This window comes from Drosophila gunungcola, chromosome 3R, assembly GCF_025200985.1.
Source record: "Drosophila gunungcola strain Sukarami chromosome 3R, Dgunungcola_SK_2, whole genome shotgun sequence".
Taxonomy (NCBI): Eukaryota; Metazoa; Arthropoda; class Insecta; order Diptera; family Drosophilidae; genus Drosophila; species Drosophila gunungcola.
In genome coordinates this window covers 396,851-420,589 of record NC_069139.1, presented here as the reverse complement: position 1 = coordinate 420,589, position 23,739 = coordinate 396,851, and the positions used below count along the sequence as shown (strand labels likewise).

The following is a 23,739-nucleotide window of genomic DNA, read 5'->3' as shown; positions in this document are numbered from 1 at the left end:
CGAACTAAAATACGGAAATAAATTCCAAAGCACAATGTATAAAAACAAGTAGGCTTTAAAAAATATGCATGTTTAACAATTAATACGTTTTCATACTTAGTAACAGTTTTGAAACTAGAGAAAATGTTTAGATACAAAATAATGACTATAATTTGTTCCTTTTCGTAAGCACTTCAAGTATATAGGAAAAAACTTAAGGCATCAAGTGATGTTTGGTATGATGTACCAAATGATGTAGAGAATTTAAATCATTACCTGCTCACTTAGCAATATTTAATGATTACAAGAGACTGATTACGGCAAAAGAAATTTCAGACAAAGATGAATTATTATTATTATTATTTAAATTGGCATTTCATATCGGTTTCAATAGAGAAGTTTTCTTTGTACGACAAATACCTATATTGTTTTGTAATAACCTAGGTGCAATGTATTTTCCGAGTGCACCATCGCCTTTCTGCTGGCTTTCGTTGTTGGCAAACTGATTAATCGCTAAGCGCTTGGTAAGCACTTTGTACTCTGGCCTCCCTTGTTCGACGAATTCCCTGCCTTTGGATGGGGAAAACCCCTCCTTTTCGGTTGTTCCCCGTTTCAGAACACAAATCACGAGAACTACACGCACCAGTTTAATGCGCTTATAAATTTGTTTTTGCTCTGCAATTTTACTTGGCCTCCGCCTGTGCAAACTACCATCAGCTAGTACACTCCCTTCTATTCGATATCACCCATTTAGAACCCATTTTCTGTCCCCATTGTCCTCAATCCCCCTTTGGCTGTCGAATGGTGGCTTGTTTTGGTGCTGTTGCGTAAAAGTTATCGATTATTTATTCAGAAACGCAAGAAATGCAACCAAACTTGGCGAAATTTTACGTGGTATTAATTTTCGGGAGCTGGGCTGTTAGCATCAGATAGTGTCTTTTGTACAGTGTTAACTATACAAGTTAATGGGTCCTTGAACTATATTATTTTTGCTTCTATTTCACAAATTTGGCAGTCTGCCATTTGACAAAAACTTTTGGTTACTTTATAAAATTGAACAAATTTAATGTTGTACTTTGTTGTTGGTAAAAACACTTTAGAACTTTATTGTCACGGAAATAAAAAAAAAATTATTTATTTCTGTTTAATTCGTTCTATTGGTTTTAAATTACTCAAATAATACTTAAATTGGCAAGAGAAAAAAAGAAGAACTACACATTTTTCAACTCTCAACTCTCTTTTCCATGACTTATCTGTCCATTAAACCACCTTTTTACTACACCTCCTCACTTTCAACTTCATTACGCAGTTTTCCTTATCGAGAAATGACATCTTTCTGTTCGTATGAAACCATTTTGGCGTTAAATCATCGCCAACAGTTTCATTCGCATCGCAGCCTTTGACCTCACTAATTAATTGGCAACTAAATTTAATTTCATTTTGCTTTAACTTGCATTCATTATCTTGCCGTGCCAGGCATCACTGTACTTGAGGCCGACGCCACTACGTGATAAGTGCGATTCATTTAGAAGCACACTCACTCTCCCCAGCTTTAACCCCGCCCCTGCCGCCGCCTCCGACCCCTTTTTTGTGCGCCCGAATCCATTTATGCACGTCTATGAAGCACCTCGCCGCCCCCTTTTTTCCACCCATTTTTCCCACTTTTCATAGGCATAGGACGTTTCACGGGAGGCATGTTTTCCCGGCCGTTTTTACTGTGCGTTGTTGGTTTCTGTTTATTTGTCTGGATATGTGGGTCGGTAATTGCTTTGCAAAGAAATAGAGCATAACAAATGTTACGTGGCGAAAGTTTATACGCCTCCGGCAATTGCGGCAGCTGAGAAAAATGGGAAAGCGACCGCCGAAAATTGCGAAAATTTCGAAGGCTCGTTAAAATGGAGCAAATGAACCCACTAAGCTGTGTCTGTGTAATCGAAGTTTCACTTAGGAAATCAACGAAGTTTGCACATACCGCTTACACCACCTAGCTAAACCAAATTAGCGTTCCACGCGCACACACGCACACACGCACAGTTTGGAAAAAAGGGAAAATATATATACACCACCGACAACCAGGCATCGCAACAATTCGCAAAGTGAATTAACATGCCAACATCCTTAGCAGCCAAGCGACAACCAACTAACCAAGCGAAGTCCACACTAACCCATCCCAGTGTTGCCGAGTTAAGCTATAAATAAACAACTAGAGTAGTGACAATAAAATAGTAGCTATTTTACAACGTGTTTTGTAAACATAAGAATTAAAAAACTTAGGTAAGACAAAGTCACCATTTTATCATTAAATCTATATTTATCATGTAAATATTGGCTTTCTAGAAGATCGGATTCCAAGAAATATAAATTAAAGTGAAATCAGGCGTATGAGATACATTTTCCCACCAGCCAAAGCAAGAGTTGACGGGAAACATTGAAGAACCGCCAGTACTGTCCGTGAAAACCGCCCATTCCATCTCCATAAAACCATCCCCATACCGCCTGCCATCTGGTATCCCCACTATCCGCTCGCCTGTGCGACACGTTAAAGTTTTAATTTGGCCATTGACGTCACAATCAGTGTTCGGCCATGGCAGAGAAATTTGGGAGTATTATATCCAGTGCTCCACTCGCAAAACAGCATGCTGTTGGGAAATTGTGGGTCTGGAGTGGGAGACTGGCTAATTGTTGTGCGTCCAGTGTGTCCGAAAAGGCAGTAGAAAATTATAATTTGCATTTATAATTTTATTGACAGTAAAATGTATTTAATTTTTGGGGGACCGATGGAAGGAAAAGAGCTGGTTGCGGACTGCTGGCTTCTGCCATTCAAGTCAATGTTTGCTTGACTCTGCCAGCATCCTCATCATCGTCAACATCATCAACTTCAGCGGCAGGAACAACAATAAAGTCACCAACAGCACAGCAGTGTCGAAATGCGGCATAAAAAATTAAAAAATCTGCAAAATATTTCGACAGCTTTTCGGGCGATTTGTGCGACGGCAAAATGACAAACGACGAACAGACACCAGCGGAAACGTCTGACGAGCGCTTAAAAGCGGACTTTCCGGGGAATTTGGGGTAATATGGGGGCGATAGGGAGACAGGAAAATGAAAGCGAAAATGAAAGGCTAGCGTAAAACTCGAAAATCCTCTTAATAATTCATAAAACTTTTGAAAACTACTTAACTCTTAAAACTACTAACTGAATCAAACTAAACTAAAGCGGCTACAAATGCTGGGGCTGCAAAGGATGCTCCGCCAGAAAGGTGCCACCACCAATCTCCATCACACAGGAAAAAATTACTTTCAAAATAAGTGATCTAATTCCAATTAAATTATACTTAACTGAATAATTCAGTTTCAGTAACATTTTACTAAACTGTTAAGTAGTATAAAAACAATAATTCTTATACGAAAAAAGACAAAGTTTTGAGACCTAAAATACGAAAATCGTTTATCGATTAGTTATAGTTCTCTATAATTTCTATCAGTGCAGCTTCCCACTTGAGCTTTTTAGCTGCAGCTTCAGCTGTTGAAAATGCGAGCCGCTGGCGACTAACAAAACTTTAGCAAGTTTGTCGCTCGAGCGAAACTGGGTCCAGGACATGGATGACTTGCAAAGCATTGGGAAAGGAACGAGGTAGCTGAAGCATCAGCAGCAGCAGTTCATCATATTTACAGCTTTCACTAATTTATTTTGCACAGCCCATGAAAAATGCAGCGACTGCGTCAGTGTCGCCCTGATGTCCTTCGCCATCAACTGGGTTTCCTTTTCAGATTTTCAGATTTTCAGAGACCAGGACCAAGACTGCCCGTCTGAGATTGCGTATTTATAAGCCAATTTCCAAGCGTCTTACAAATCCCTTTTCGCTCTGGCAGAAGTTGAAACTTGGCCAACTTTCGGGGGCCATTCAAAATTTGTGAATGTAACCCCTAGTCTAATTGTTAAATCTCGAAAGCCTTCGAAATGTGTGTGTGTAGGTGGAGGTCGGCCGGTTATGAATGCAGAGTTGGCAATTCATAAAGCAGGATTCCACGTTGGCGAAAATAAATTCAGCGATTTGAGTAACAAAACTGAATTCCAAATGAAGAAGCCAAAGGACTTCTTTCACTATCAAGTACATTTTGCAGCTCCAGTAATTTGCTTACTATTCCTGGCTGATCATCCTTCTTTTCACCTTTTCATCGGGTTGTTGGCCTTTCCGCGGATATCATCAAAGCTAAAAGTTGATGTTTATTGCTTTCTGGCCCGCCTTTTCCCATTTTCACGCAGTTTTTCACGTTTCCCCACTCAATCTCGCTGTGTGTCAGTGTTTGGCCTTTTCCCATCCTAATTGGGTTAGTTGGTTTGCACTTTGCTGGCAAGTAATTAACACAAGTTCTCGATGCTAAAAGAAGCCAAAAAGAAGTGGAATCATTGAGATTGGACATTGAGTAATTAAAGGTCTCTCAGGACTGCATTTCTGACGGACTTATGATTATGATTGCTTTCGATACAAAGTCGAGCAAATGCGAATGGGGCTTATACCACAGATTTATGCAAAGTAACCATAAATACGTGGTAAAGCTGATTGCTGCTTTTTAAGCTGGTGCTTATAAGCATTTATAGCCATTTTGCTATTAAATCCCCACGTGCAGTATAGTATTACTAGATAAAATAGTATAGTATTATTTAAAATCTAGCAAACGATTTTACCAAAGTTGAAAAATATTTAGAGTAATTAAGTCACTCTGATTATTTTAAATATTTTATAGTTGAAATGATGGCTATGAGAGATGGCTATTCAATAGCAGATGTCGCCAAAAGATTATTGCGCTCGGTTTTTGTGTGGAAAGCAGAAATGTCCTTTTATTCGCCATAGGAGAAATATCCGATTAAACATTTAATTAGCTGTTAAATGAACCCTTTGTGGGCCCTAGCCGCCGTCATCATTAAGTGTCATCATCGTCATCTGGGCCCGGTTTTTCCCCAGTCAGCTCCTATTTCTTTTATTTTCATTTGCACTCTCAATTGGACGAATGGATTTTCAAACGTTTGACACATAAAACCTTTTTGTAACTCATTAAAGCCGGCAATGTCGCCCATTGTGGGCGTGGCAAGTGTGAGTTAATTACACAACATGCACACAAACTCACAAACACATACAGATGCGCAGAACGGAAATAGGGAAAACAAAGGTGACGGTCGATTGAATGGAAAAGGGTTCGGTTACCAAAGTGGAGTCAAAGTGGATGGGTGGATGTGGATTGCTTATCCATTCCAAGTCCAAATGGCAAATCGAGCACCCAATGGACGTATTAGACAAGTTGGCTGCTGGACCAACGGAATAAAAAGCGAAATAAAAGTTAAATAAAAATGTCGGAGCACAACTTTTCACACAATCGCCGGTCGGATTCGAGCCGCCCAACCCCTCCTTGCCGGTTTTTGTGGAGCACTTTGTTGGTAATTTGCAAATCGCCAAATGATCCAAGGAACCTTAACTGCCGGCCGCTGAGGGAATGCAAATGCTGCCGCCGAATGTCTTTAGCTCGTGCTTCTGTTGTTTTCATCCTCGATTTAAATTCATCAGAGATGCTTCTTCAATTCCATAAAAATATATGAAATATATATTGATATAAATATTTAGATGTAGAAGAATGGGCTTCCCATTTCGTTTATGAATTCTTAATAAAGCTTGGTCTTTTTAAGGACACCAATTTTAATTTAATAAAATTACGGTTATTTAACGAATAGTTTCAATTATATAGGTTCCTTTTGAATAATTTTGAGGAGTATACAAAAAGAGATTACAAGAATATTAATTTTTTTTTTTAAATTTTATTTGTTTTAGTATCCCGACGATATAAGACTAAGTCTTATTATATTATTTAACTAAGGAAACCATAAACCGTCATAAAATGACGGTTATGTAACCAGTAGTTTTAAATAAAAAGTGTTGAAATGACTATACAATTTTAATTTATCCATGTTAGCCATTAAGAACAGAGTACACGCCAAATTAACATCACTGCTCCAGCAGCTGTCTCTGTCTCGGGGTATCCTTTCTGTATCCTTTTTAATATGCAGGCGCTTAAAAACCGCTTAATATTCTTCCGCATTGCTTTGGCCGCATTCAGAGGCTGCGGTTGGAGACGGCCCGAGTTTCTGACGGGCTGGGCTGGGAAAAGGGGTAAAGTAGTTGGGAGCGGGCTGATGAGTGCAACTTATTTACGGGCTGGCCAGGACACACAGGAACCACATTCACATCCCACTGAACGGCAGCATCTGGCGGCATCCAAGTAAATGAATATATGAGTATATGCGAACGGAATAGCTGCAGTTCCTTTTAGCAAACGGCAAGTCAACATCCTTTTTGGTTATTCAAGGCATTGTTGTTGCAGTTGCTGGAGTAGGAGCAGTAGCCACAGGAGCATTTTGTTTGCTTAACACACTTCGCTCAAAGGACGCAACGCAGCAGGATGTGGCTGCTGTGCAGCTGTGGTAATAGATCGCCGGCCTCGTCCTTTCTTATCTGCCGGGACACAGCATTTGTCGCCCTGCCTTCTTCGGCGCTCCTCCATCTTTTGATTATTCTTCCTGTTGCTCAGTGCTGCCATGCTGCCAGACCATCAGCTTTTTTATGAGAATATTTGTATTTTTATTTTGAGAATATTTGTAAGCAAAGCATCGCACAACATGCCTGTCCTTGATTGATTGCCTGTCTTCGTTTTAAGTTTAGTTTTGAAAGGATACTTTATATTTAAAAAGGATTTAAAGGAATCACACTGCACAGAACTTAACAGTTTGAAGCTTGGAAGAAATTATATTATTCCATTTAAAAAGAATTTCTACGTTTTTCTTATATATTTAAAAAAAAATAAAATCATAGGTTGTTGTGAACAATAAAATAATACATTTTGCAGATATCCATCGAGCCATCTAAATTAAGCTAAGATTTATAGTTTTTGCGAACATATTTCTCTAGGACTATGAAAAACGTGGTTCCTTAAATATACTTCCTTTAAAGTCTCTTAAAATATTTTTTTTTAAAAACCAAATTAGTTTTGAATTATATTTTGTTACTGAAAATTAAGCAGCACTGCGACTGTTTGCTGTTGCATCTTACCAATTTCTTCAGCCCATTTCCGGCGCTGCAGTTGCTCCTTGGCGCTTCCCCATTGCTTGTATTGTAATAGTCCCTGGCGCTACTCCCGTTGGTCGTGCTTCTGATTGTGGTGCTGGGCAAAATATGAGCACCGCTGCCGCCGCTTGTCACCATCATCATCATCCTGGTATCCTGGAATCCTGATATTCTGGCATCCTTCTGCCCGTTTGTGTGTGCCATTGCGGTGCAACACAAATATACTGATGGCTTGCAGAGTTTGCTCTGTGTGCACAACATACAGGACATGGCATACGCATACAAATCCGGGGAATACCCTTACCCGCCGCCTGCCCCCGAAAATTGTGTGCTGAGGTCATGTCGCTGGCGTCGCCATTTGCAACAGCAACAACAATGCAACAATAAGGGCAGCCACTGACGACTATGATGTCTGGCGAGGCTACACTCTTCTCACTCGGCTGGGCGGCATCAACTCGAATGGTTTCGCAGTTGTAAAGCTGCCAAGAGCAGACCGGCATGCGCAGCTGCAACAGCAATAGCAACAGCAACAGCAAACACGAGCAACATACAGCATCCAACAGCAACAACTGGAGTTATAGGTACAGCTGCTGCCCAAAACGGAATTGCAGCAAAACCACCAGGACGACGATGACAGGGATGGCAAACAATTGTAAGCTCTGACAGCCAAACAATAGTGGGAACAACAACAACATGCCACCAGCAACACGACATTTGCGAAATGTTGATCTGCGGTCTAGGCCGAAATTGAGATACTCTCCTCGCCAAAGAAAACAAATAATAATGGGTAATTTGCGGGGTAGGCTTAAAGTGGGTTTCAATCAATTAAGTCCATCAATCAAATTGACACAGCTCATATCATGGGTTAAATAGTAAGAGTACAGTATCTTCGATGTTGACATGTACAGTCATATTTTTTTGCTTTCTTTTTACTTCAACAGCCAATTTAAACTTAATTTCTATTATAAAAAAAATCTCTAGTATTGGAAAATTCAACTGAAAACTGAGAATGCATGTCTATAAATAGGATATAACTTTACAAGAAATCTTTCAAAGCACCTATAAATCTATATGTTCATTTACTCCATTCACTCATTTCAATTTCCAATTAAATCAAGTAGAGGGAAACAACTTTGCTATTTATAGCTGTCAGTAGGCGAATTCAATCGATACCGCCTTTTCTATTAACACAGAAATTTTCAATGGGGCCAACAGGGCGGCTACTCGTTATTGTTGACTAACTGTTAAATAACTGTTTGCACGCACTGTTGCATTTCGAGTTGATTTGAAACTGAAACGAAATGAAAATATAATGAATGGGTAGCTAATGCTGAAGGCCGGCTGCCAGTGAAGCGAAGGGCAGTTACGGCTCATTTCAATTGCAGGTTCGAATTGGTTAGAAGTTGCCAGCGAAATTAGAAGCCTGCCAGGAAAGACAATAGTTTCGAGCCTGTTAGTCGGGTATTATTTATGCGGCATTACAAAGGAGGTATCTCGTAGCCCAGGTGGAGTAAACTCATAGCCTCGCATTCGCCAGGGGGCAAATCCATTGTTTTGCGTTCAATAATATGGGAGATAGCTGAAGGCAGGAGCAACTTGATCCTTCTACACATGAGAATAAATTCTTGGATTGTTGATCAATGTTATAATTATTTTTAAATTCTTAGTAAGAATTCATCTATCTGTTCATTTGTAACTAATTGAAGTTAGAAAAATTACTTAATTCAGTTTTGGTTTAAATGAACCCAAAAAGTAAATAATTTTTTTTTGTAAAATTGTCTTGCCCTGTTATTTTTCTTTAACTTTTATAACAACCTCAGTTGTTTAAGCAATTTTTTAAGTATTCCTTTTCTGCTCTATTCGCAATACATATATATTTTTTTTGGTGTAATCCTAGCAGAGCTCATGATAAATTTACAATGCTCCGCGTTGCGAAGGCCTCGGCAAACAATAACAATTGCATTTGCTGGCACTCCGTCGACGCAGGACCAAGGCACATGTTTATGTCCTTCTCTGCCGTACATCTTCTGTCCCATGGAATTCCCCTAGCTCCCGGAATACCCGGCATCCCCTGAATCTCCGGAAACCCCGACCGTGGAAACCCCGGGGCTACTTGGCTAAGGCGAATGTCCTGTTTCTCGTTTTCGCACGTACAATGTGCTGCACTTGCACTCTGCTGCCCCCACATAATTGCATTGCCCGTCCATAAGTGTCTGCTGCCGCCATCTTGGTCGTCGTCCTTCGTTCTCGCTGCTTGCTGCTTGCGGAGTTTTGTGTATTTATGAAAACCATTTCCGGGCAGCAATAAAACTCAACACGGTCAACGTCAGCGGCATCTAATCTTGGCCTGGCGGCGCTTCGAGTGCCATTAATTTTAGCTTGTTTTTTTTAGGTTTTCTGTGACATTTTCCGATTATGTGCGGATTTGTGGCACGAAGGACGCCCCGATCAATTTTGGATCCAAGGAAAAGTTTGCAATTTACACTTTGGTGTGGCGGCTGTCCTTGAAAGATTGGCGAGAGTCTTGGTCTTAACAAGGAAAAACAAATAGGCCACCCGATGACAGGCGATAAGAGCAACCTGCTCTTGTTTTTTGTTTTTGTCTATGCCATGCAAGTGCCACACCCCCACGCCCTACACTTTCTGCCCACTTCTGAATTTGCCTTTTTGTTAATGTTTGCTCAATTTAAAAAGTTTTCTATCACCATTTGCATTTGCACGCACATTCGCACGTGCTTATGCAACAGCAAAACAATTGGAGAAAGCAGGGTGAGTGGGTGGCAGGTTGGAAGAGGAAGGGCGGTAGGTGGGTTTCGGGCAGGGAAAAAGTGCTCAGCCAGGCGGCAAAGAAACCATTTGCATACGCACAGCGGCTTAGTCCTGAGGGTATTTCAAAAAGGAGCATGGTAGGTTTATGCAAATTGTAGTAAATGTCATATGCATATTTAAACAAGTAATAAAATTTAAGTTTAAAAAGATTAATTAGTTATAATATATAATACAATATAAAATTTTCCTAATATCCCTTATTCAACAATTACTGGCATTGATCGGCACCTGACTTGCTATTTCTACTATTGATAAAACCCCTTTTAATACTTCTATTTTGCCTAATTATATTTTAAATTTGGGAAGGTAAAAGAATTTAGTTATTTAATACAAGAAAATTGAAGATTAAACCTTTAAACTGGTAACGTTGAGCCAAACATTAAAAAAAACATACATTTTTATTAGATTTTAAAATAAAATATGCATTTTATTGGTTTTCCGAACTGCAACATTTTTTAATGATTGACAGTTTACATAAGAAAGCAACACTTTATCTGACCTATGTAAAGCCATTATGAAAATACAGCAAAGCTCTACAAATACTTTAACAATCCGCAGATTTGTTATATATACAAATAGATGACCCCGTCGCATTTGCATATTCTAAAAAATCACTAAAATAAACCCTAGTGGGTGACCTACGCCCCTGTCTACGCACCAGGAAGGCGAAAGAAAAAATGTTGAATGGAAGAAAAAAAAGTGAAAAGTTAGTTTACTTTTTGTTTTTAATTTGGTAATGCAGCACGGAGCATGGCCTTCAATTGTTAGTCCTGGACAAGCACTTTTTGCTGTTTTCCGACAATTACATTTGATGAAGTTTTACAAATCAGCAAGGCGTGGTCGAGCTGCGGGGGCGGACATTTAGTTAACTTTCGGCCAGCTGAAAATTGAAATTGAATTCCAATTGTCAAATGGAATTGTATATGACCAACAAAAAAGAGAAGCACAAATAACGTGGCGAACTAAAAATGGCAATTTTTTGCCAACCAAAAATGTGAGGTAAAAGATAATGGATTAAGGCAGGAATGAGTTTTTTAAAGTCCAGCAGAATAGGACGGAATAATGAATTACTATATTCCAGCAGAATAGGAAGGAATAATGAGTTACTATAAATTTATTATACAAAATTAATTTGAATGCTCTGATGCAGTAAAAATCAATTCCTTTTATTTTGAATAATGCATTGCAGAGAACGAGGTATTACGAATCCAGACGAGATAAACATTCTTGACGAAAAATAAGTGATACAATAATTATGATAAAGGACTAAAGACTTATTAAACCAGCTTAATACTTCTGTGATCCCATTTAAGTGCAAATGAGATTATAAAATTTCTAAGATCATTTGTTTTGATTATAAAAGCTATTCAATTTCTTAGTCCACTTAGTTTACTATTATTAATTGTTGATACGCACAGTGGCATCTGTTAGGACTTAAAACCCGAAATCAATTTGCAGCTAAACTGCCGCCGATTATCTTGATTTGGATTCGAAATCAAATTGGCAATTGCCAAGTCCTTCGTCTACAGGTTAACAATTACCGTCCATTCCAGCAGATTAGCCAGATACCAGATACGAGATATCCGAGTCATTATTTTCGTATGTCTGCCTTTGGCAGGGTTAAATTCGAATCCGAATCCGAATGTCGGGGAGCCCATATCTTTGTGGGCCATCTCCTATATGGCCAGAAAGCCATGTCTGTGTGGCATCAGTTAATTGATTTGCTTTACGACTTGCGGCTGCAGTCAGTCCTTTCGCAACATATTCCTCCATAATATTTTATACCCTTGCAGAGGGTATTATAATTTCAGTCAGAAGTTTGCAACGCAGTGAAGGAGACATCTCCGACCCTATAAAGTATATATATTCTTGATCAGCAGCACTAGGCGAGTCGATCTAGCAAACTAGTCTCTCAGTTTTAAAGCTATCAGCATGAAACTTTCCCAAAAGTTGTCTTTCTATTGCAGGTAGTATATAAGTCGGAACGATTCGGATCGGACGACTATAGCATATAGCTCCCATAGGAACAATCGATAAAAAAAAAATAAAAAAAAATTATAACTTTGCTGTTTTTTAATTTTTTTTTTTTATTTAAATTTCATCAAAATCGGACGACTATATCATATAGCTCCCATAGGAACAATCGGGAAAAAAATACTAAAAAAAATATAACTTTGCTGTTTTTAAATTTTTCTATTAGTTCTTCGACATATAGCAATGGTTAAATATTTCAGAATTACGGTTTAAATTTCATCAAACTCGGACGACTATATCATATAGCTCCCATAGAAATAATATAAATATATAAAATAACTATCTGATAATTGAGCTGCAAATCATCATAGCTTCAATGTTTTTAGACATATACGCAAGTAAATCTTAATTTTAATGTTTTCAAAAATATTTAATTCTTGCAATAGCTGCAAGGGTATATGAACTTCGGCTTGCCGAAGTTTGCTTCCGTTCTTGTTTTTAATATTGTTGCTCGCTTTGCCTGGCCTCCTTTGGCAATTGGCCATCAAATTAGCTTTGCTTTTTTGCTCCACTGTGCCACATTTATGAATATCAACGAACCTGTGAGTGCCGTTGCGGTTCCAGCCCAGAGTGCCCTTTATGTCCCCTTCACCACTTTTTTTCACTGAGAAAAAATTGTTTTAAAAGAAAATTCTTATAAAAAGATGAGCTTTTAATTGTTTGTGCATACCTAAATTGCAATTTCATTTAAATATCTTCAAATACTAGTGAATCAAAAAATTAAACTTAAATATCATTTCAAGTTTAACTTATTTTTGGACCAATCACGATAGAATCTAATTATTTATCATACATTCTTATTTGGGAACAGAAATGATATGCCAGTTTTTTATCTGTGTGCTCATAAAGCAGCAAAAATAAAACTGTCGACGATTGGGAGGAAAGTGGAAAATACTTGTGGCGAGGAGGGGCGGGCGGTGTGAGGCTGAGGAAAAGCCAGCAATTGCAACTGCCAACTGCTGCTGCACTGACACAGGAAATATTATCCGCATTGCCAGCATCGAGCGATGAGCAGAAATTGAGGCTGCCAAGGTTTTGGCCTGGCTTTGTTGGTCGTCCTTTTTAGGAGAGGGTAGGGTTCCTGGTGGTGGGTGTTTTGGTGGTTGGGTGGCATGAGGACATAGCGCAAAAGCGGCCAAGTGAATTCTCAGATACAAATTCAAATGGCAAATTGACAAATGAACCTTTTGAGCTTTTTACGTTTTCATTGTCTGTCTGTATATCTTAGTTTGCCAGCGTAGCGGATTCCATCTTTTGGGGTGGTTTGGGGCTTTGAACCATCCAGGAAACCTTAGGGCAAAGCAAATGTGGCCCAACTTTGGTTGACAACATTAAGTGCGGTGTAGATTGTGTAAAATTAGGCTTTTTCCGTTGAGCTAAATTACTTTTAAGGATAAAATAGATTTACTGGCGGAGTGTTGAGGTTAATAGCTTGTTAGATTGGTGAATTTCCCATCTTCAAGATAAAGGTGTTTGTTTTTGATAAATTTATTTATGGTGTCGAAACTTCTGTCGAGGAATACTTATAACACGTATGGGAAAGTTGAACAATGTTATACTTTTAAGAAAATAAGCTATCGATGACCGAAATCTGTTGAACAAAACTAAAGATAAGAACATTATTTACACCAAAAAAAAAACGTACCAATCAACTAATTTTGAGATTCATTTTCCAACTGCACCAAAAATCAAGGTTAATTCTCGTAGGCTTTTGTCGATTTATTTTTGTAAACCTATGTTAAAGGTGAAAAAAACAAGAAAGAAAGCAAACTTCGGCAAGCCAAAGTTCATATACCCTTCCAGCTATTGCAAGAACTAAATATTATTGAAAACATTAAACTAATGATTTACTTGCGTATATTTTTAAAATCGTTGATGCTATGATGATTTGCAGCTCAATTATTAGATAGTTATTTTATAAATTTTTTTTATTTTTATGGGAGCTATATGATATAGTCGTCCGATTTTGATGAAATTTAAACCGTAATTCTAAAATATTTAACCATTATTATATGCCGAAAAATTAAAAAAAAAAAATTAAAAAACAGCAAAGTTATAAGGTTGGAAATGTCTCCTTCAATGCGTTGCAAACTTCTGACTGAAATAATAATACCCTCTGCAATGGTATAACAAGTAGGAGTTCCAAATTACTTCTTTATTTTTCCTTGGAACCGCTCCTGGTTGGCTTTTTTCCAGTTCTGTACCGCTCCTTTGCATTTAAAAGAAGTACAAACAAATACCCGAGTGGGGAGTACAAAAGTAAAAAGCATTCGACAGGCTATTGATGCTGATTTTGTAAAGATGCCAATGCCAATGCCGAAGTCGATGCCAATGAAAATGAGAATAAGAATTAAACTGGGTTGGGCATTGGGTATGCCCTGAGTTTGAGCCTGTGCCCCTGCGGGTTTTGGTTGCCGCTTTGTTGTGCCGTCCAGCTGGACGTACAACAAATTACAAAATGTTGTTGAAAGGCGATTTTAAGGCCCCGGCCACTTGGCGCTCACCCACACAGCCCACCCACTCTATTCAGAGGCCAAAGCCAAACTCGGTAAACAGAGATTGCAAATGGATGAAGTGTGGGCGCAGTAAGAACAACTAGAACTATAGTACACAACTACAATGAATAGGCATTGTTGGGCCGCTCACGCTAATACCGGATTCTCTTTTACATTTTGCAGATTTAAGAATTGAATTCTTAAAAGGATACCAGCAGGAGGGGCCGGAGCATTGAGAAGGACCAACTTTCTACTCGAAGCGAATTAAAAGAAAAGAACTCAGGCCAACTGGAGGAGGAGCAGCCCAGCACACAAAAACGGCAAAATCAATAGTGCCCGAGCAGAAGTGTGGCCAAAGTGCTGAGTAATGTGGAGTAATGGAGACCTTTTTGCTGGCGGCGGCAACATGATGTGAAACATGGCAATCGAATCAGCCAAAGCCATTTAGGGTCATCAATTGCCAGGGTCGTGGTCGTGGAAAATCGGCAGCAGGAGCGCCGAACGAAGCCATATGCACCGCAGCATGGAGCGCAGGAGGAGCAGGACCCCGAAGACTCTGCCAGGTGAGTTGTCATTTCCAGGCAGCAGCTGCCACGTAAAAAAAAGAACCGATTTCAGCCAAGTTCAATTTATGTTTTTTTTTTAATACCAAATGTTTCCCTGAAACTTATATAAGCTTTGTTTTAAAGTAAGCAATTCTTAGCCCATAAATTCGACAATTCAAAGTACCTTATAAAGTTTGGATTCTAAATTCAACAAAATGGCTAAAATCTGATCCAGAACGTTATTCCTGCATTACAGTTGCTATTTTTATTTTGAATAATTATGTTGTAACATATATATATAGTATATATTATTATAAAACATAAATATCGGTCTGTCATTTGATGACATATATATTTTTTTTTACGTCTCTTAAATTTTGTCGAGCCCTAGGGTCTATATAGGAAAACCAATCCTTATAAGATATAAATCGGAAATATTTTACCATTACTATATGTCGAAGAACTAAACAAAAAATTTAAAAACAGCAAGGTTATAATTTTTTTCATTTATTTTTCCGATTGTTCCTATGGGAGCTATATGCTATAGTCGTCCGATCCGGCTCGTTCCGACTTATATACTACCTGCAATAGAAAGACAACTTTTGGGAAAGTTTCATGCAGATAGCTTTAAAACTGAGAGACTAGTTTGCATATAAACGGACGGACAGACGGACATGGCTAGATCGACTCTACTAGTGATGCTGATCAAGAATATATATATACTTTATAGGCTCGGAAACGTCTCCTTCACTGCGTTGCAAACTTCTGACTGAAATTATAATACCCTCTGCAAGGGTATAAATATTTGCCATATTCTAAACCACTTTCATCTCTGAAGGGCCTTGTTGAATTTAAGTTGTAAACCATTCTTATTATTAAAGAACCTAACTAAGTATTCCCTGTTTTACAACCATTTCAGTCTGTTGGATGCTGCTGTGCCTGGTGGCCTGGACTTTGGCGGATGACTGGTCGCTGAGCTGCGCCTCCAACTGCACCTGCAAGTGGACCAATGGAAAGAAGTCGGCCATCTGCAGTTCCCTGCAGCTGACCACCATTCCGAACACCCTGAGCACGGAACTGCAGGTGCTGGTGCTGAATGACAACCACATACCTTATCTCAACCGGGAGGAGTTCTTCACCCTGGGCCTGCTGAACCTGCAGCGCATTTACCTCAAGAAATCCGAGGTGCATTACATACACAAGGAGTCGTTTCGAAATCTCAAGATCCTGGTGGAGATCGACTTGTCGGACAACAAGCTGGAGATGCTGGACAAGGACACATTCATGGGCAACGATCGTCTGCGGATACTGTATCTGAATGGGAATCCCCTCAAGCGCCTGGCCGCCTATCAGTTTCCCATACTGCCCCACCTGCGCACCTTGGACATGCACGACTGCCTGATCTCCTACATTGATCCCATGTCCCTGGCCAATCTCAATCTGCTGGAGTTCCTCAACCTGAAGAACAACCTGCTGGAGAGCCTGAGCGAGTACGTCTTCCAGCACATGAACAACTTGAAGACGCTCTCGCTGGAGGAAAATCCCTGGCAGTGCAACTGCAAGTTGCGAAAGTTCAGGGGTTGGTATGTCACCAGTCGCCTGAGTTCGGTGAGTCTGGTGTGCAAAGGACCGCCGGCTCAGAAGGATCGCTCCTGGGACAGCGTGGATGATGAGCTCTTTGGCTGTCCTCCGAGAGTGGAGATCTTTAACAACGAGGAGGTGCAGAACATTGATATCGGCAGTAATACCACCTTCAGTTGCCTGGTCTATGGTGATCCTTTGCCAGAGGTCGCCTGGGAACTGAACGGAAAGATCTTGGACAACGACAACGTGCTCTTCGACTCGGAGAGCATCGCGTCGGACAAGCTGTGGAGCAATCTCACCGTATTCAACGTGACTAGTCTGGATGCTGGCACCTACGCCTGCACGGGCTCGAATGCCATCGGTAGCATGACCCAGAACATCAGCATCTACCTCAGCGAAATCGTTCAGCATGTCCTGGAGAAGACACCTGAGACGTTCTGGTACTTCGGCCTTATCATGGGAATCTTTGGCACCGTCTTTCTGCTGATCTCCATCTCGTTTGTGGTGTGTCTGTGCAAACGCACCACCCGGCAGCATAGGCATGCCAACAAGGCCGGTGTGAAGTCCAGTGTGAGCTTTAATGATCAGGAAAAGAAGCTGCTGGACTCAAGTGTTACCACAACCACCAATGAACGAGGCGACAGCTACGGCATCGACAACCAACCCACCTCCCACATGGGCCTGAACAAGGCGGACTCGGCCGGCATGGGCTTTAACCAGATAGAGATCCATGCGGTGGAGAGCCATCGTCATGGCAGCATGTTGGTGCAGCAGCAGCCGCAGCAGCAGCAGGTGGCCGGAGGTCCTGGCATGCGGCAGCAACTGATGCAGGTCAAGGATCCCACCTGCGGCGGAATGATGAGTGTGCCCACCTCGATGGCTGGCCACGCCCACTCTCATCCTGCCCAGATCTCCGAGGAGTTTCCGCTTAACGTGGGCGTTTTTCCACCGCCACCAGAGTTCTGTTCGAACATAGTACCGAATCCTGCCTTCGGGGGCAACATTTTCATTCGTGTATCTGTTACCCAGGACATGCTGGATGGTGCGGACCTGAACATGTATCCGGATCTGCTGAATATTCCCAAGAGAATGCAGGATGTGCAGGAGACGGGTGCCGGTACGGTGGCCGTGCCAGAGGGTCAGTTTGCTACGTTACCCAGGCATACAACCAGAAGGGGTATACTGAAAAAGGACACCTCTCTGCAGCAGCAGCAGCAACAACATCAGCAACATCAGCAACACCTGCAACTTCAACAACATCAGCAATCCGGACTCTATACTCATGACGAAATCGTGACCTACAACCTGGAGGCCAGTGTCTATGACCCCCACCAGCCGGCGTACCACAGCAATGCCATGGAGCTGCCACCGCCCCCGCCACCGCCCGCCGTCACAGCGGTGGTGCAGTGCCACCACCCGAGTCCTAGCAACTGTGCCAGCTGCATCAACAGCGCTTCGCCGCAGCCATCCGCCTGCCAATCGCCGTCGCCCATGGAGGTCACGCCCATGCGACCGCTGGAGAGTTCCGCGTTTCCCAAGTACGACAACATGGGACGAAGGATCACCGCCAGCGGCGCACTGGGTGCATCCACCCTTTCCCTGCCCGACGAAGAGCGGTACGAGAACGAGACGCTCTTCGGCCAGGCGGAGGCTCAGTCCAAGGGAATCGCGGAGCAGGCGCAGGATCTCCACCAGCCGCAGGAGGCGACTCAGGGCAAAGACAAGGGCGGCGGTCCTGGCGAGTTCGTGTCGCTCTAGTATTACGGTACCCAGGTGTAAATAGGTCAATAGACTCGTTTCCCCAATCGTTTGGTTCATATCAGTTTGAGAAGCGAGTGCCCAAAATGAAAATATGTAAATGTAAGAACCACGCAATCTATTGACTGCATTACAGCATCCTGGAGCACTAGAAACCAAAGAGCAAGTCACTTAAATTCAAAAGGATGTATTGGCAGGACTGTTTGGGCTTTCTTGTAAAAGGATTTTTTCATTTTTTAATTACCGTACCCTGAAAATTGGCTCCATGTATGTATTATTTGTTTGTTATTATTTTATCTAATCTATCTATCTAAATGATTTATGGATTTATATTTATAATTTATATTAACATACTTTATTTTTTGTCGTTGTGAAACCAAGAAATCTTTAAAACTAGATTTTTTCTTAATATTATTTTAAAGCTTGAACTCTGGTATTTTTCAAATACTTAATCTTAATCCAAAATCAAACAAAATTTGTGAAATTAAAAACCCAATTGTTTCTGGCAGAAAACTCCAATCAAAATCAAAGAATTTAAGAATGTTAAGTTAACAGCGAGGCAAGCAAAGTTTACATATGTTTTCCATTCGGATCGCACTCTCAGACTAGATACCTTTAAAGAAAATACTTTCAACATTTATAGCGTACTTCATTAGAGATCTCTATACTGTCCCAATCCTAGCTAGCATTTGATATTAGTCCACTTGATGTCTGTACATTTATAGAGATCGATAGCGATGTATTCTAGCAGGTATAGCGACCAAAACTGATCTTCATAAAGTGTATAGTACGAGTAACCGCATATTATTATATCCAAAGCTGGTCAAGTCTTAGACATATTGCTTCTGGGGTGCTAGAGTTTTAGTGAAAGTATCTATTTACGTTTAAGAGATCAGTCACTGAATAGGATTAGAATTTGTTTTTGATGGAACCAGAAACATAAACAATAGATATGCATGTATACAAAATGTTAGCAAGATCTATTAGAACCCATATACATATACGCCCATATAACCACCTTCGATGTGCAATGGATATATAAATACATTATCTAGTTTTTAGCCCCTAAAAATGTTCCTTTCTTGTACATATGTAAATGTTTTACTAATTGCTTAGAGACTTTTAAATCATAGTAATATTATGCTCAATAACCTAAAAAGTATCGCATATACAAAAATTCATGCCAAACGTTTTTAAAGTCTGTTTTAACCTGTTAGGGCTATTTTTGATTATAAAACCGTAGGATTTGCTGAACACTTAGTACCTTTGATTTAGTCAATCTTAAATTTAGACCACTCCTATCCGAGCAAGCAGAATAGAACATTTTCGGTTTACCAATCGCCCCAATTTTACACTCGAAATCCTGTAAGTAGACTAAAGATAAGTCTAGTACACTATCTATATAAATAACTGCATACGTTTGTACTTGTGTGTAATCTGAATGTAGAAAGAAATGAATTACAAATACGATCTAAGCGAGGCTATATCGATGTGTATATCTTATATATAGTATATATGTTTGAACACACAAGAACAGAGACCGCATTAAATGGATTTTTTGTGTCTGTAGAAAGTTTCAAATTCGAGCTTGGTAATGTAAAATGTAAGCTATAGAAGTCAATATAAGTACACGATAAATTCAACTTACATGACCACGCCCACTCACCGCCCCTCTCCATGATGAATGTGTGTGTGTGTGTTTGATTGTGTGCGGAATAATTAAACACATGAATGCAATGAATTACTATAATAATTATGGAAAAGTATGCTGGCAAATATTTGCACAACGTCCATGAGATTTTTACCCCTTCACCTCGTAGTTAACCCTTTTATTTGTTTTATCGCTGTTGCTGTTTAATGTGTGCCGAGTGCCGAGCGAAGGGATTTTTGTATTTTGGTATTATGAACTGAACCAGAGCAAATTTGCACAGCGCACACAAAACACGGCAAACAGAACATTCTAGTTTTTACCGAATTCCCCCCCGTTTTATCTGCGTACCTCATTTTTGACAGCGCAGAATGAATGATTCAATTAAAGCATTGTTCGTCCGTTTTAATGGACGTAGGATCTGATCCTGAAACTGAAACTGATAGGAGAACCCTGTACATAGGCCATTTTAATTACATCATTCTCGCACAGACAGAGGCAATATTTTATTCATTTTAAATCGTTTTAACTAATTAAAACCAAATGGAAACCGCGAACAGAGCGAGAGCAAAAGACAAGTGTAAACACGCAAATAGAGTAATGGTAATGAAAAATGAGAGCCCAGCAACTAGAGGAAATTTAAACTATGCTTTTAACTACGTTTCCCATTTCCCACGACTGCCACGCGTTTTTCCGCACGGAGATGGAAAACGTAACTATGATTTTAATTACTCTGCTTGAACGCAAATGAAAGGCACACACAGATCCAGATACCTAGACGCCAAATGTATCTGCGTATCTTGATCTGCATCTCTGTTCGGTGCATGTGGCATGCATTGAAGGCCGAAAAAGCGGTAAAAATTAACTTTTTATAAGCGCTGCGAAGTGCCAAAAAAATTAAATTCGAATGATGAATAGTAGAAACAAGTTTTGTACAATTCCATAAAAAACGCATTGCATATTACATTTTAACTTGATTCCATTCAAAAGCTAAAATTAGCCAAACCCTACCAGCCACACAGAATCCATCACGAATCCATGCACACTTGAATACTTGTCGTACACGCATTTATAAATAAAAAACATCCCGACAGGACAGTTGGCTGCAGGACACACGGATACGGACACGAACATGACAGACCGGAAAAAGCGAACATTTAACAAACAATATAACCGAGAATACATTGTAATAGCATTAATAGATTGTCAAGCTTTATTACACACTATATTAACATAGATGGAATAATAATAATTATTATTATTACAGTAATAATACGAGTAACTGGCGAACACAAAGAGAAATATGAATAAATTTAATAAAACCAAAAACAAAGCCTTTCATATATAGCATGTACGCTCGTTTTTCCAGCTGCAATCCAGATCCCCATTTGCCAATGCCATATACCATTTGGCATACTGTCATTACAGCCGCACATGAACGCAAAAACAATGCCAAACACACACACACACAAATGGGGAAAAAAAAGGAAAATCGATTTGATGATATTTCCATAATGGAAAACTTTGCTGCAGTCAAATCAATGTCTCTTCCTGCGCACTTGATGGAAAGTTCTCGCCAAACACTGCAGCCAACTTCCTCAATATCCTAGGTCCTTTTCCCCATATCCCCCCACACTTCCCCCATTCCAGCCAATCTGCATAATTTGCCATGGGTCCCCGCTTCTATCACTTGTTGATCGTAAACGGTTTTTGGCATATCAAATTTCCGACTTTTGCCATAGCCATTTTGAAATGTTTGCTGGTGATAACCAAACGAACATTCAGAGCATTTCCGCGCCTAATCTCCGCTTCCCAGTGCCACCAGCCACCTTACAAATGCTTCAATAATGACTGCGGTGATTGTACACTTAGGGAAACCGGCAACTATTAGATCGCTTCCTTGCGCAAAAACATGTTAACCGTTCAACCGGAAAATTACATTTTACTTAAAATTGTACGCCAACCAATTCAATTGAACAGGAATTTCCAGGAGAATGAATATTAAAAACTGAATTTTCGTGAAATTTTGCTTTTTTGCATATTGAGTGTGTGGATTTACTCAATCTTTAAATTGTTTTAAAGGGAGTTTAATTTTTTTTTTAATTTTATTTTTGTTTTAGAAATTGTAGAGCCATTTTTAATTCAAACTTAGCAGTCTATACGAAATTGTATGAAAATTGTTTGTTGTTTAGTGAGTTGATTTACTTCATTTTTAAATAGTTGTAAAGAAATTGTTAAAGTTTAGTACCTTAATCTGAAATTTATTTAAATTTTTAGTGGTCCGGAAATTTTAAGTTACTAGTTTAAACATAACGATCTATTTAAAATTGTTTAACAATTTTTCCCACCGTGCCAGGAAGCAGCAGCTCTGGCTGTAATAACATTTTCATCTTAATGCACTCGGTGCCCATTTAGTCAAAAGTTGCCCTTGCGACAGCGTCATAGTCATCTGCATCTCAACTGAGCTTCACCTGGCAACACATCGTGGCCAAAACCACCAAGACCCATAGCCATAGTCAGACCGAGAAAAAGGAATGGGCTTCGATTCGGGCCCGTTGGCACCGACTTCGGGTTGGTTTGGTTTGCCTGAAGTACGGATACGTGGTCCATGTGCGATGTGCTACCCTCTGGGGAATCCGATTGCCAGGCATCGAGCACGTACGCCGATGTCGACAGCCGCAAACTACTGCGATTTCTAGCAGCGACCTCGCTTTCGCCAGCCCCCTCAGTCCCTCGCAACCCCCTTTCCCTGTGTCGTACTTTGTGGCTCGTTAAATGCACTGAAAGAGAACACTGTAATCCTCAAAGTCACCGAAAATTGCGAAAGGCTGATTGTAAACGTTGCACCGTCTGATGCACAGAATCCCAATACTAAGGCCATAAAAGTTTAAGGTCCTAAATTTAAATAATCGGTTCTTACATTTTTACGGCCTAAATTTATGTATAACATGGCCATAATAATATGTTCCTTTTTGTTATGGCCATGTAAAGTCCATTGTTCTTTAAATTAAGACATTTTTTATAAAATTAAGAATAATTTTTTTTTGGGTATCCTTATTTTTCTTTATTCTTTACGTTTGCTATATTTGTTTAGAAAAAGCAATTTGTTTTTATTCAACGATTACTTTGCTTGTCGTTTACATTTAATTAGTTGAAAAAACATATATTTCTGGCAGTGCACCCCGCCTTGCCTTGCGTTACGTATGCAACATTCATTTTTGACAAGCATAATTTGCGGCTGGCCCAGCAGCGCAGCCATTGGGACTTTGGCCCCGGCTCTCGGTCTTATATGTTCCAGGTTATTTACAGTTTTCATGGCCCTGCACTTTTCTAATGCAAAAATGATGCACTGCACCCACGCGGCCCACGTTTCCCTCCCTTTTTTTGGGTGGCTGGGTAGTCTGGTGGTTGGCAATTGTGTGTGGGCCTGGCTGTCTGTGGCCAGAATCGAGTCGGGGCTGCGAGGATGCGGCGCAGTCAAAACATGCACTTAATGTAGCATCAGCAGGAGCCAGGAGGCAGAAGGCCTTTTCTAGTTTTGACCGGGCTTTGCAGACGCCACATCGCAGTGGCAATGAAAGTTAGAAACCAATATTTGTGCGGGCCGTGGGCGGAAACCTAAAGGGAAGGCCAGGAGCGGTCCTTGTTTGTTCTGTCCCTAAATGGATAATTGAGTTTGGTCCGTATGAATCTGTGAACATTTAGGAATTATAATGCTCTGGGGGAGAGATGAGTAACAAATGCTACCATTA

The 23,739-nt window shown here is 40.2% G+C and overlaps 1 protein-coding gene across 1 annotated transcript; it reads left to right on the top strand.

Annotated features, from left to right (window-relative positions):
• Positions 1 to 14,881: 14,881 nt before the first annotated feature.
• On the top strand, positions 14,882 to 21,320 carry LOC128266363 (uncharacterized). The gene is made up of 2 exons (XM_053002843.1): positions 14,882 to 15,015; positions 15,917 to 21,320. Exons 1-2 carry the CDS (start codon positions 14,964 to 14,966, stop codon positions 18,337 to 18,339), a joined length of 2,475 nt encoding a protein of 824 aa, XP_052858803.1. The 5' UTR covers positions 14,882 to 14,963; the 3' UTR covers positions 18,340 to 21,320.
• The last annotated feature ends 2,419 nt before the right edge of the window (positions 21,321 to 23,739 follow it).

Excerpts from the sequence above, each read along its gene's own strand:
- LOC128266363 (XM_053002843.1), top strand. The coding sequence starts at position 14,964 with ATGCACCGCAGCATGGAGCGCAGGAGGAGCAGGACCCCGAAGACTCTG. Across the intron at positions 15,016-15,916 it reads GACCCCGAAGACTCTGCCAG|TCTGTTGGATGCTGCTGTGC; the intron begins GTGAGTTGTCAT and ends CAACCATTTCAG.